Source organism: Phalacrocorax carbo, chromosome 12 (genome assembly GCF_963921805.1).
Source record: "Phalacrocorax carbo chromosome 12, bPhaCar2.1, whole genome shotgun sequence".
In the NCBI taxonomy this organism is placed as follows: domain Eukaryota; kingdom Metazoa; phylum Chordata; class Aves; order Suliformes; family Phalacrocoracidae; genus Phalacrocorax; species Phalacrocorax carbo.
The window spans coordinates 9,691,339-9,703,602 of NC_087524.1; the positions used below are offsets into that span (position 1 = coordinate 9,691,339).

At 39.4% G+C, this 12,264-nt stretch overlaps 1 protein-coding gene across 6 annotated transcripts in view; it reads right to left on the minus strand.

The window, feature by feature from the left end:
• Positions 1–12,264, minus strand: part of STN1 (STN1 subunit of CST complex) — a 44,881-nt gene that overhangs the window by 19,267 nt on the left and 13,350 nt on the right. For 5 of the 6 annotated variants that reach the window (XM_064464097.1, XM_064464093.1, XM_064464096.1 and 2 more), the window contains 3 exons: positions 10,613–10,752; positions 5,827–5,922; positions 1,208–1,279 (listed from right to left, as the gene is read on the minus strand). In XM_064464097.1, coding sequence (XP_064320167.1) covers positions 1,208–1,279; positions 5,827–5,922; positions 10,613–10,745 — 301 coding nt within the window. In that variant the 5' untranslated portion in view covers positions 10,746–10,752. The remainder of the gene's footprint in view (positions 1–1,207; positions 1,280–5,826; positions 5,923–10,612; positions 10,753–12,264) is intronic. The other variant, XM_064464098.1, reaches the window with a different exon arrangement.

Here is a 12,264-nt window from a genome sequence, read left to right on the forward strand (position 1 = left end):
CTTTAGCAGATACAGAAGAATTAATTTCCATTTATAACATAGCGTCCATACAAGCACTACTGATGTACATGTAAAAAGAACACAAGGCTGAAACAAGCATTCTGGGTCCTCATTCTATTTCAAGCAGTATTTAATCCAATTCCTTTAATGAATTTATGTTCCTCATAAAAAACTGATTTGATTGTGGGTCCCCATTATTTTTTTGGAAAGCTGTGCCACAACATCACCTCTCTAAAAGCAAGAGCTGTCTTCTAGATTCCAGTTCCTGTTGGGATCGTTATACTATTTGTCATTTCATTGCTAAAGGTAAGTAACTGTGAATTATCTGTCTGTATACATGGGCTTGTTCCACAGACAGAGTTTTTAGCTTTTACATCAAGCTTTCTTTCCCCATTCTGTGCGTAGGTAACCCTAATGCTGGCAGATGACACTAGTAACATTTATTCTAGCAAGATTTGACCAGTTTCACATCAGGGTTGTCAATCTACTACATGGGCTTTCAAGAAGGTCGGAAGTAGAAAGTATTCCATACTTTGATCTATGAGAAATGGTGAGGGGAAAAGTAAAGAGAAAGCCGACACTAGTGAGTTATTCTGTTACTGAGTGCAATGATAGATTACTTTCAAATGCAAAATTTCTGCACGTTTAGAACTTTCCCAAATCATAAAATACTGCTGGCATTCTCCCACAGGGTTTTATGGTACTTTCGAGTTCATCACTGACAGTGCATGCACGAGCAGGAGAAGAATATGAATACAAAGAGAAGATGAATCCTAAAACCACTGTATCACAAGTGTGGGAAACATAGACCACATTGCTGGCCAATGGATTGACTTTGGAAACAGAAGCTGTGGCACGTGGCAGAGTCCCAGCCTAGCTCATCACTGGATGAGGTCACAGAAAGAACTGTAAGAGGAGGATTCTCTGAACAATGTCACAGCACAGAACTGAACTACCATATAACTCAGATAAGGAAAAGGCACGAGAGGTGATAATGTAGTGACTTTATCGGCATCACCATTGAACACAACATGAAAAGTAATATGAAACTCCCAAAAATGACCCAGGTTGTATGATGTGATGGTTTAAAAGGAGAGGAAAAAAAAAAAAAAACTTGAATTTGCTCTTTTGCAAGTTTGATCACTTACTAAATTATATCAGACAGACATGAGCAGTCAAAAGAGGAGTTATTTATTTTATAAATTACCTGATAAAGCTGTTTCTGCTGCCATGGGATTTTTCCAGCAGACACAATTTATAACGCCAGTACTATCATCCACTGTAAAAAAATAAAATGGCAAGAATTACAAAGTAAGAAACCAGGTAATGATGTTCCAAGAAGTGAAGATACATAGGTATGTAGGGAGATGACTGCCAAGGATATCTTGTTCCAACCAGTCCAAAAGGGAAAGTGGGTGTTCAACCCCTACTTACACCTCTGAAATAATCTCCACAGTACTTTCAGTTGTGGAAGTAGCTCAGCACCAGATACCACACTTAAGTACGTAGTTAGCAAAGTAAGAGGTATATTGTCAAAAAAAGATCAAGCACTAATTTAAATTACGGGGCTTCAGTACGTATATTGGATGCTAATGGGTTTTAATGTCATTGACAAGGTCAGAAGAAGAATCAGTGTTGAAAGCAGAAGCCAGACAAATGAAAATAGGAAACCAGGCACAAAACACAGCAGCATTACTCTAACAGTGAGAAAACAGCACTTCAACACTGCAGGTGCAGTTGTGTGAATAGGCCAGGAGTGCTGCTACCTCCAGCTGCATTGGTTTCCATGCTAATATTGTGCATAAAGTCTGCTCGTCTTTCCCATCCGAGATGTTCCACAGAGCAAAAAAGCAGCTCCTTTAACCAGGAAGGACAGAGGACAGCACTTGCTTGCAGTTCTCTGATCTAGGCCAGGAATTCCCAACCTGAAGTATGCGTGCTGGTGGCACACAAGCCACTTCCATTGCCATAAAAGCTTAACACCTTCTCCTGAGCATGGGAGCAGTCTAGATTTTCCTGTTTCGCTAGTACCTAATCAAAATAAGTTTTGTGATTTCCACCCTCAGCGTTGCATTGTCCAGACAAAACCCAAAGAAAACTAATAACTATCAGAAGAATCAACTGTTCTACAGATCAAGAGATCATATATAGATGGCATGTCCAACAAACACTCTCTAAATAAAAAGGCACTAAATGTCAGTCAAACCACTGCAAGGATCCCGTTTCCAATCCAGCTAATGCTCCAAGCTTCTTGAGTGTAGCCATCTCCAAGATTGAGCTTCCACTGTTCACAAACTGGAATCTGCAATTCTGTTCTGCTCCTTAAACCAGATCCATGACTACAAAAGTAACAGCAATGTTTACCAGGAAGGTACTGATTGGTACCTGCAGTCGTTTCCTCTGGGAACCATAGCATCAAAGCAAAATGCCTTTGCATTGTCTCACATGTTTTGAAACAATCTCCCTGTTTGGGGGGTCCAATTTAAAATCATTGTCTTGCCTTCCTGTTTCCCAGTGGCTTAGCTGCGCATTCCTAATAACAAACATACAGCGTTTACAGGATGCAGGCAATTCCATCACAAACGTATGCTCATCTCATTGCTATCCCCTTTTTGAGCTGCCATGTCTGCAGTTATTTCAGCAGCTTTAATTTTGTACGAGAACACAGACAACGATTTAGGTGGTAGGATTTCCTCTCCTTGGTATAGACAGAAAACAACTATTTTAGTTGGAGTCAGAGCCCCCATATACCATGCCACACCATTCATGCAAGCCAGCAATGGCAATAAGAAATAGGGCAGATGACGTTTCACTATTACATTACTGCAGCTTGTAGATGTTCCAGCTTGCGACTGGCTGTTGCACCAACTGCGACAGATATGCTTCCTAAGAAGGGCTTAGAAACGAAACAAACACAACTGAAGGATTAGGAGGCCAGACTCCTCCTCATCAATGTAACAGCTGAAAATGGAGTCCTGGAGAGACTGGCCTGGTTTTGACCACACAGGGAATCTGGCAGTAGACAAGGCTCTGAAACAAAGTTTTCCCAGCTCACAAACAAATGCTTTGAGCAAAAAGACAAATAACTCCTGAAGCACAGACGAATGAGAAGTCTTGCGATTGTATTGTAATTAGACAGGAGAATGTTAATCTATTTTAAACGCACTCAAGGGATCTGCAAGCTTTTGAAAACTTCCTGTGCTCCCTGTGCCACCCATCCTCATCTCCCTGGGTTTAAAGTTTTGTTTGGTTGGTTTTTTTATGGATGTGTTTTTTGGTTTTTGTTTTGTTTTGTTTGTGGGTTTTCTGTTGTTGTTTGGGTGTTGTTTTGTTTTGGTTTTTTTTTTTTTTACTTTTATGCTAACCGTTTGAGGGGTAGCACTCTCAAAGCTACTTGGTAGAAGAGATAATTGTGTTCAATTTTATTTCTTTATAACAAAAACGGCCTGTGTGAGCCTACTGAGATCCCAGTGAGATTTTTTTTCATTTGTTTTTAAGGCAAGTGCCTTTCAGCCTTTCAAAACAGTTCTGGAGTATAAGGAAAACCAAATGTGAGGCTTGGTTTTGTTAAAAAGGAAAGAAAAAAAAAAGAGGTCAGAAAGGTACATTAGCTAAAATAGGAGCTTGTTCAAAGCTACACTTCAGTTAGATACCCTTCTTCTAACTGATCATAATAATAGCAACAAACAATCAAATCAAAATGTCAAGATCAGGTTTTACACAGCACTTTTTGGGGTTTGGGGTTGGGTTTTTTTTGTGTGGTTTAAGCCAGGAAAGAGTCAATTTGCTCTCTCTTACAATTATGATTTTGTCACCAGTTCTGCCTGTACGGTTTTCAGCACAGAGAGGACCTAAGATTCTCTTAAAATGAGCGGTGTGTATTCTAAAGTAGACAGATAGGAAATAGGAGGGGAGGCAGTGGCAGTGACACAAAGACATTTCAGTTCTCTATCAAAGAAAAAGTGCAAAGGAAGAATTGCTTTGTAGGTCATTTACAAGCAGACGGAAAGTGAGCAAGTACCAAGCAGTGCGCAGCACTCAACTGATGCAACGCCTGCTCTGTGACTCACCAACCAGAGTCTGTTGAACTGAAGATGCAAGAAGTTGTAAGCAGGAAACTGTCTAAGAAGTTACAATTTTACGCTGGCAGAGTCAGCCTGCCTGAAAGGGAGGGCAGGCTGGGGAGGGGCACCCTGGCAGGTAGCCTGAAAGCTCAAACCAGGAACTGCAGGAACAAAGAGTGGAGTTGGATGTGAAAGGACAGCAGGAAGCCAGGCTCACTGAGAGCTGTACTTAAAGGTCAGCTGATCTAACACTAAGGCCTTAATTCCACTACTCTGCAGTTTCTTTGTATTTCTATTCCTCCGTTTTCTGCCCCAGTCAAACATTTCCAAAAAGTTTATATCTGAACTAATGCTGAGAGCAGTGTGGGAAACCCTTGCCCATAGAATTGTTTTTGCCTTGGTAATTTTGATTGTCTTCCTCTGTTCTCATGAAGCGATAACTGCATTTGCATTAGTGCAATAAAAGCATAATAGCTGACGTTCAATTTATGTTTCAACACTTCATTACATCATCAGTTACACCTCTGCCTCTTAACTTCGGTACTTGTTTAGCCTGTGCTACTTCAAGTGCCAGAGAAACTTGCGCTTCAAAATACATACTGTCAAATCATTATTTAGAATAATGGCAGGGTAATAACAAATATCCAGAAATTAGACTTGAAAAAAATATTAGAAAATATCCACTCTAAGAAGCTTGTAGGGACATTTCTGTAGAGCACAGAGTCAACTCCAAGCAGCTGCACCCAGTGCAGGGTATGCTATATGCACTAGCAGTTAATGCTACTCGGCAGCAGTATGACGCAACTGCAGGTGTTGTGGAAGCTGTGTCCTGGTGAAGATGTCAACTGATCTTCACAATATTCCTGTGAGCCAGGGACTTGCTCCTGACTCGATTTTATAAGTGAGGGAATTGGGTAAGAAGAGGCACTCTGCAACTTACCTCCATCATGTGGAAACCCATGGAAATCTATGGCAGGAACCTTCCATGGCAGAGGAAGACACTGGACATGAGTCCCTCAAGTGCTTCAGTAGAATCTATGCATTTGGCTCCCCCTTCCTACTGTAAGATGACCTCCCCCACCTTTTGAAACTTGCCACATAACCACTATTCCACTTTGCTTTTTCTCCAGATGAAAAAGACAGCTGAACAAAGTGACAATGAGATGTTTCCACGTTAAAAAAAATTGTCTGAATATTGGGAAAAGCAATAGGGAGAGGACAACTCCCAGCTGGTGCTGGCAAGGACTGATACTATGATGCTTGAGTTAGATTCACTAAGGCTCTTGCGCATCTAAATATAAACAAGCTCGTGACTGCTATTAAAAGCTGGCTCCAAGATACGACAAAACATATAAAAAGTCAGAAAGAATTTCTAAGGTTCAAAAAAGGAAGAAGTGACTTTCTATTTGCAGGCACTGTTAAATCTGTCTATATCTGACCAGAGGAACTGCATATACTCACACATATGAGGAAGATGGTAGAGTCCAGCAACAAAGCGATAACTAAAATTACGATTTGCTAGATGACCCCAAATGAACCAGATACTCTGTTTCAACTATTTGTTTCCTCTGCTTTTGAAGTGGAGATAAAAGGTAGCTTCCCTAAGTTTGCAAAGTAATCTGAGGGGCAGATATACATTGTATTACAAGAAGAGCACAGTTGTTTCAAGAACATGCAATAGTCAAATAAGGCAACCTTTAAGTCCTAAAGGTAACTAAGATTAGAAGGCTGGTAAGTGCAAGAAGAAACAAACTTTTCTTACCTCCATAATTATAAAAGGCATCTCGCTCTTTTGTTTGAACCACTGTCCCGACAACATCCACCTGTCTTACTGGATGTCCGTTATAAAAGAACACACCTAGACAGAGAACATTCCTGATAAGTGTAACTATATCTTTCAACATCCTACCCTACAAAGCCACATTTGTCAGTAAAAAACATACTTTCTTACATAGTTAATAAATCTTAAATTATACAATGCCTAGCCATATGAGGACTAGGAACACTAGAAGGAAGAAGTATCAGCTCTACTCAGGATATCAAAAGCCTACTTTTTTGGAGTGTCAGAACTTCATTAACCTCTTGTTTTCTTGCATGTTTGGATCTGAACAACAGTTTGTTTGCTGCAGGCATTACAGTATTTTAGTTGTTTTTTTTGTTTCGGTTTGGTTTTTTTATTTTTTGTTTTGGGTGGGTTTTTTGTTTGGTTTTTTTTGTGGGGTTTTTTGTGGTTTTTTTTTTTTTTTTAACATCATCATCAGGCTTCAGAATAAATAATAGAACACAATGGAAGCAGTTTAAGCTTCTCACAATGCAGCTGTTCCTGATTAAGGCAGAGCCTCCAAAAGGCAAACTAACATAATTCTGTCTTTCATTTCTAAAAGAACAGGAGGCATGGGGGGCAGGGGGAGAGAAACAACCCTCTTAGATTGCAGAGTACACTATGCAGTCATCACAGACAGCATCCTGAACTTCAGTTTTTGAAACAACACATTCTAAAAACATCCCTTCACAGCTATTTTTGTGCAGCTATAAAGATGAATTGAATAAGAATAACACGTAAAAACGTGTCCAGGAAACAGTGAGGAATCAGAGCCCAGTGGACTTAGACAGCATTGAGGTTGCCACATGCTATAATCCCTTTCAAGAGAGTGACAAATGTTGTTAACAAATGCAGATGTAAACGCTATACACTGCATCTTCACAGTCCGCTAGCAGGAGAATAATAGGGCAGTGAGCTCCAGATATATCTTGGGCTGGCTAATTTTCAGTCGGTCTGTTTTCTTCAGTTTTCAAATACTGCTGCTTTACTGAAATATGCCATCTGGGATGTTCAATAACTGTCTTCCAAAAACTAGATAACTCAAGGGACTCAGAAGAGAACATTTGGCTCCATACACTGTGGCAAGTCTTAGTCTTACAAAGGGAAAGAGAAACATGGCAGCAAGGGAGTCAGAAAAATGTTCTGTATTAAAAAAAAAATCAAAACCAAAATCCAAAAATAACTTGTCCTACATAGCTGGCAGTCTTAAATGAGCCTGGAATTAACTTTCTTCACATAAGACAGACAAAACCCCCAAAGTTTCAGAAGAAATCACAGGTGATCAGCAAAGGAGCTCATAACCAAAAGGTTTGCTCATAAAAATCCACTGCAGTGTTTTACAGATCCATCTATCACCGTCATCGTAGAGCTGGCAATACTAATTGTGCAGCCACGGGTCAGGTCTGGCATACAGAATGTTTAGCAGGTCTGTCCACTTTTTTCTCATTCCATTTACCATGACACCAATAAACACTGCTATAGAAACCCTCAGTGGAGGTGCTCCCGGTGTATATAATTACTCACTAAACCTTACAAAATCTCTATAAAAGAAGGTCTGGGTTAGTTCCAAGGTAAGTCTGTGGAGCAGAGGCTCCAAGCTCTTGACTGTGCAAACAAGCAACATGTTACTGTGCTCATTTCCCAGTTAGTAAGCAGAGTTTTAGCAAGTGACAGAGACAAGATAAAACTGATTCTCTCCATCCCCATAAACTCACACAGAACTCCACCCTTACTCTCCAAGAAACTACCTGAATTCACTTGAAAGATGAAATTATATGTACACTGTTAAAAGTTGTGGAACTTGACTTCCTGGTGTAAACTGTTTCTTGTGCCAGCTTATTTGTTCAAATTATGCTCATCATGGTAGCAATAAAAAATACTAAACATTTTAAGCTATGTGCAAGCACATTCAGTCAAGCTTCTAGTAACCCAGTAAATAACACATACATTAATATGCTGTTACCGCAACAGGAAGCCACAGCAGTGCTATTGGGGGCTATAGATACAGAGCTCTCTTAGAGCAAGTTCTGGTGACGTCTTTACCAGCATTACTGAGCACTGAGCTGTTTGCCACTGCTTTATTATTACCTCCTTTTATGCTATTTGTAGCTTCCCTGGCTTGTTGATAAGCTGTCACAATGCAGTGGTGCACGGTAACTCTGAGAAAAAATAATTTCCATGATGTGATTATGTGTTACAACCGAGTTTGACACCCACTCTAATTTCAAGGCCTCTAAGACAACACAATTGCTGTTTTTGTCTGGGAGGTTTTCCAGCCTTCTTGTCACCATTTATAGCAGTAGAGTAATTGGCCAGGTTTACTGCTTTCCTCTGTGTTGTTTTAAGGGATTAGTCATTGTAGCATCAAATCCTAATGCTTAAAAATGGATAGAAAAAACTTATTAGGTCATTCGGTCCATTTCCTCAGGGCCAATGCAAGACGGTTCCGTACAGTAAATTCCTGGCAATCTGTACAGTCAGAATATAAACAATCCCAGTGAAGGGCATCCCACCTTTTTCCTGGGAAGGCTGTTCCACGATTTAGCCAATGTCATTCTAAGGGTGTTTTTCCTGACATTCAGTCTGTGTTTCTTTCCATTCCTCCTAGTTACAACTTTGTTTTGCACTCATTCTCAATTACCATTAATTAATGACTGATTTATAACCAATCGTATACTTAGCTTCAGCTGGTCCTTAACAAACCCATTAAAGTCAGGAAACATTGACAAACACCTACCTTCTTCCTTCCCGAAAAGATTTTTTTTTTTTAGTGTTTCTGTTGTGCTATCATTTGTTGCCAATAAATAAGAAACACTGAAAGATGTCTGGTTTGATATATACACAGCACGAGGTAAACAAACCAAATTCAAGATGTTTGGTCTATGAAATTTAATTTTATTCTTTAAAGTTTGGTTTAGAAAATGCAAGCAAGCGTAGCTGTGCAAAATGCCAGACGCACAGAAAGCAGAGAAAGCTCACATGCACCAATTTTAAAGGCTGATATCTTGACATGACAGACACCACTTCCTTAGGATCGTCTTAGAAAAAAAAAAAGTAATAACAGAACTGAAAGAGTTCGTAAAGCAGAAGACAACTCACTTAAGTAAAAGAATAGGAAGGGAAGTGAGATGGAAAATTCAGGTAGCTTGGGGGTGGGTGGGTGGGAAGAGAGCAGGATTGAACTTTCTAGGATTGTTCCTGCTCTTGTGAAATGTTCGTTGATGTGCATAATTTTAATTCTTCTGAATATATTTTCACGTGTGTATGTACTAATATCCAAGTCCAAACTACAATCCTATTCTACAGACATTTAATTGTTTTGTATTTTGTTTGAAAACAATTAAAATGTCTCTAATTGAAGCAGGAACAGTTCTTACCAGATGCAGTTGCTACACCAGTCCTAATATAAGACTGCACACTTTAAGAAGGCCTCTAAGTACTACTCACTCTAGTACAAACATCAACAACAGACTGTAGCCTAATTCTTGCAATGAGCTTAAGACAGAAGTCTCCCATCCATGTTAAATAACAAAGAGGTATATATACTGGGCATTGCAGTTTGTGAAGTCCTACATATATAAAAATGGTTGCAATGGTTGCAAAAAAACCCACCAGTCCTTCATTTCTGCAAGAATAGCACTACTGTTATCCTTGGTGTTAAAGAAAAATAAATAATTACAAAACCTACAAGGCAGAGCATATTCAAAGAGCCAAACAGATGCACCTTTCTCGGGGGTGGGTGTGTGTGTGTGTGGGGAGGACGGGGGGGGGACCGACAAAAAAAAAACCACCAAAAAAACCCCACAGACTCAAACCCAACACCAAAACCAAAGCAAACCCGCTCACTCTGCTTAGGGTTTACTGCTTTTCTCATTGATTTTAAGTTCATTGGGTTCCTCCCTGACCATCTTGCACCTTGTCAAGCTTCAGTTTGGTGTAATGAACCCTTCTACAGCAGAAAACATACTGCAGTCTATTTAAATTGTAGTGAAAACAGAAATTCAAGGTCAGACCCATGTTGCTTTAGACAATGTACACATGTGGGTGATATTGGCTGAAGACCAGCAGGAAACAGACTGCAAAGCATACAATTTCCAACAATGGTTAGGAAATAAAAGGTGTGGTCTATGTTTCAGCACAGATGCCAGAATTTACAATAAGGTTACTCAAATGTATGAAGAATGCTGTGTATCTATCATGCCTGGAAATTTAGCAGACAAAACCTCAAAACCTGTATCTGTTTTATAATATATTAATATCCAGAGGAAAAAGTAAAACAAATACCCCCAGCAATGCCATCAACTGTCAAAATTTTGCAACAAAGAGAAGCAGCATAAAATCATTCTCAAATGCTGTAGAGACAGTGGAAAGATGTAACATATGGCCAGAAAGGACTGGCATTTTTAGAATTAACGTTATCAGAATATAACAAGTACTGCCACACTTTGTGGAAACACAACATTGCCTTAATGTAAAAGAGGTTCTGTATCTATACATATGAGAGGAAGAAAAACCATTAGAATGCACACATTTTATTTTTCCACATATATTTCACATACAACCTGTTGTTCTTAGAGCTGTTAAAGATACTTATGTCGCTTAGCTTAGGGGCATGCAGAATTACTTTACTGGTGTTTGTGAAGCATTCTGCAATCCCTTGATAAAAGCACAACATAAATCAATTATAATTCTGTGTGCATCATAATCAGCACATATAAGTACATACCTGGCACTTGTTTAGATTCCCTCATTTCTTTTATATCTTTAATATAGAGTCTTGCAAATGCAGAAAATACAGGATCCGTCCCCCAGTACAGAGAAGGTGTCTCTTCTTCATAGTTCTTGGACTCAGACTGCATTCAAAACCTGTGAACAAAGAACAACTTGTAATTATTTTCTCCACAAGTAAAGCACTGCTCACTTATATTCCAACGGAATGAAAAAAGACCTTGTGTTTTTACACAGAATAACACAGCTGAGCTGATGAACAGACACAGGAATTTATCTAATACAATGTTACCTTTGTGTCACCACATGAAATATTCGAAACAGCAACACTGATGATTTACTCCAAGTACTGAGACTTGACAGCAACAGCATTTTGCTTCAAATAAATTAGAATTTCAGGGATTTCTCCTCTGTGGACCCATAAATACAGAACCAAATATAACACTTCTTTAAAAGAGCAGGACTGTGGGATACTAACTCATTACTTTGCACATTTGGCTATTTTTTTAACCCCCTATCATTCTCTCTCCCTTACATAAGATACTATCCTCGTTCATCCTGTGCTTTATTGTGGTGGTGGGTGGAAGGCTCATTTTATATAAAACAAAAGCAACTGTCCCTTCTTTATTCTGGGCATACAGTGTACAATAACTGCGTAAGTGCTACTTCCCCTTTTACCTCTTGAGATTTCCCTATTTAATGCCTGCTATCTTCTGCCATTAGCAAAGCCAATTCTCTGCTTATCACAGAGTTGATGTCAAAAAAACCCAGCACTCAACTCAGGAAGGTTTCTTGTAGACATCTGCAAGCTAAATACACTTTTTAATTAGCTTTCCCTGTATGGATAGCTGAAGGGTTCCAATAAAGATTTCCAGGTCACCCTCAAATGGGTGTCAGCCACTTACAACTGTAAGCAAAGGTGGTAAGTCGTAAGTTACTCACTTTGAATAGTGCGTAACAGGGCTGAGATTTGGCATCTACAGTCTCCTGAGAGGGAGCAGCTCCCTGCTCCAGGCTGCCAGCGATCTCTGCAGTCTGCAGAAGACACTTCTAGCTAGCTACCGATGTAGAGGCAGCACACCACAAATATCATGATAGCATCCTGCTTCTTTGAGAAACAGCAGAGCTTGCATTCTGCATGATTTCCATCTTCACACTTAACTTTAAATCGGGGCAGAAAAACAGTGTACCACAACATGCTGGAGCATTGGTAACACCAGCTCTGCACTGTGAAAAGAACTGCAGCTGACAATTACATTAATTTCCAATTTTTTTTTTTAAACCACCAGTGGTTAGTGATACTTTGACCTTCCTTAGCCTGGTCATTTGTTTTGGGAGATGTTGAAAATATTTGATTTGGTCAGTTCCACCATTCACCTTTGAGTAACAAAGAAAATAGTTGTGTTTACACCTGTATTTATGTCTCTCTCCCTGCTACCAGCAGCTTTTCCCAACCTATCCCTTTTGCACATGCAATGTCTACTCAAAAGCATCTCATCATCCTTTTTTCACTCAAGCCTCCCCATGAAGCACACTTTTTCTGCAGTCAGTAAGAAAATTTATAAATTAAAAAGTCAGTAGAAATTTATAAACTAAGCTGTTAACTGTATGATCTTAATAATGCAAAGCTGTTATTCCTCCATATGGCAG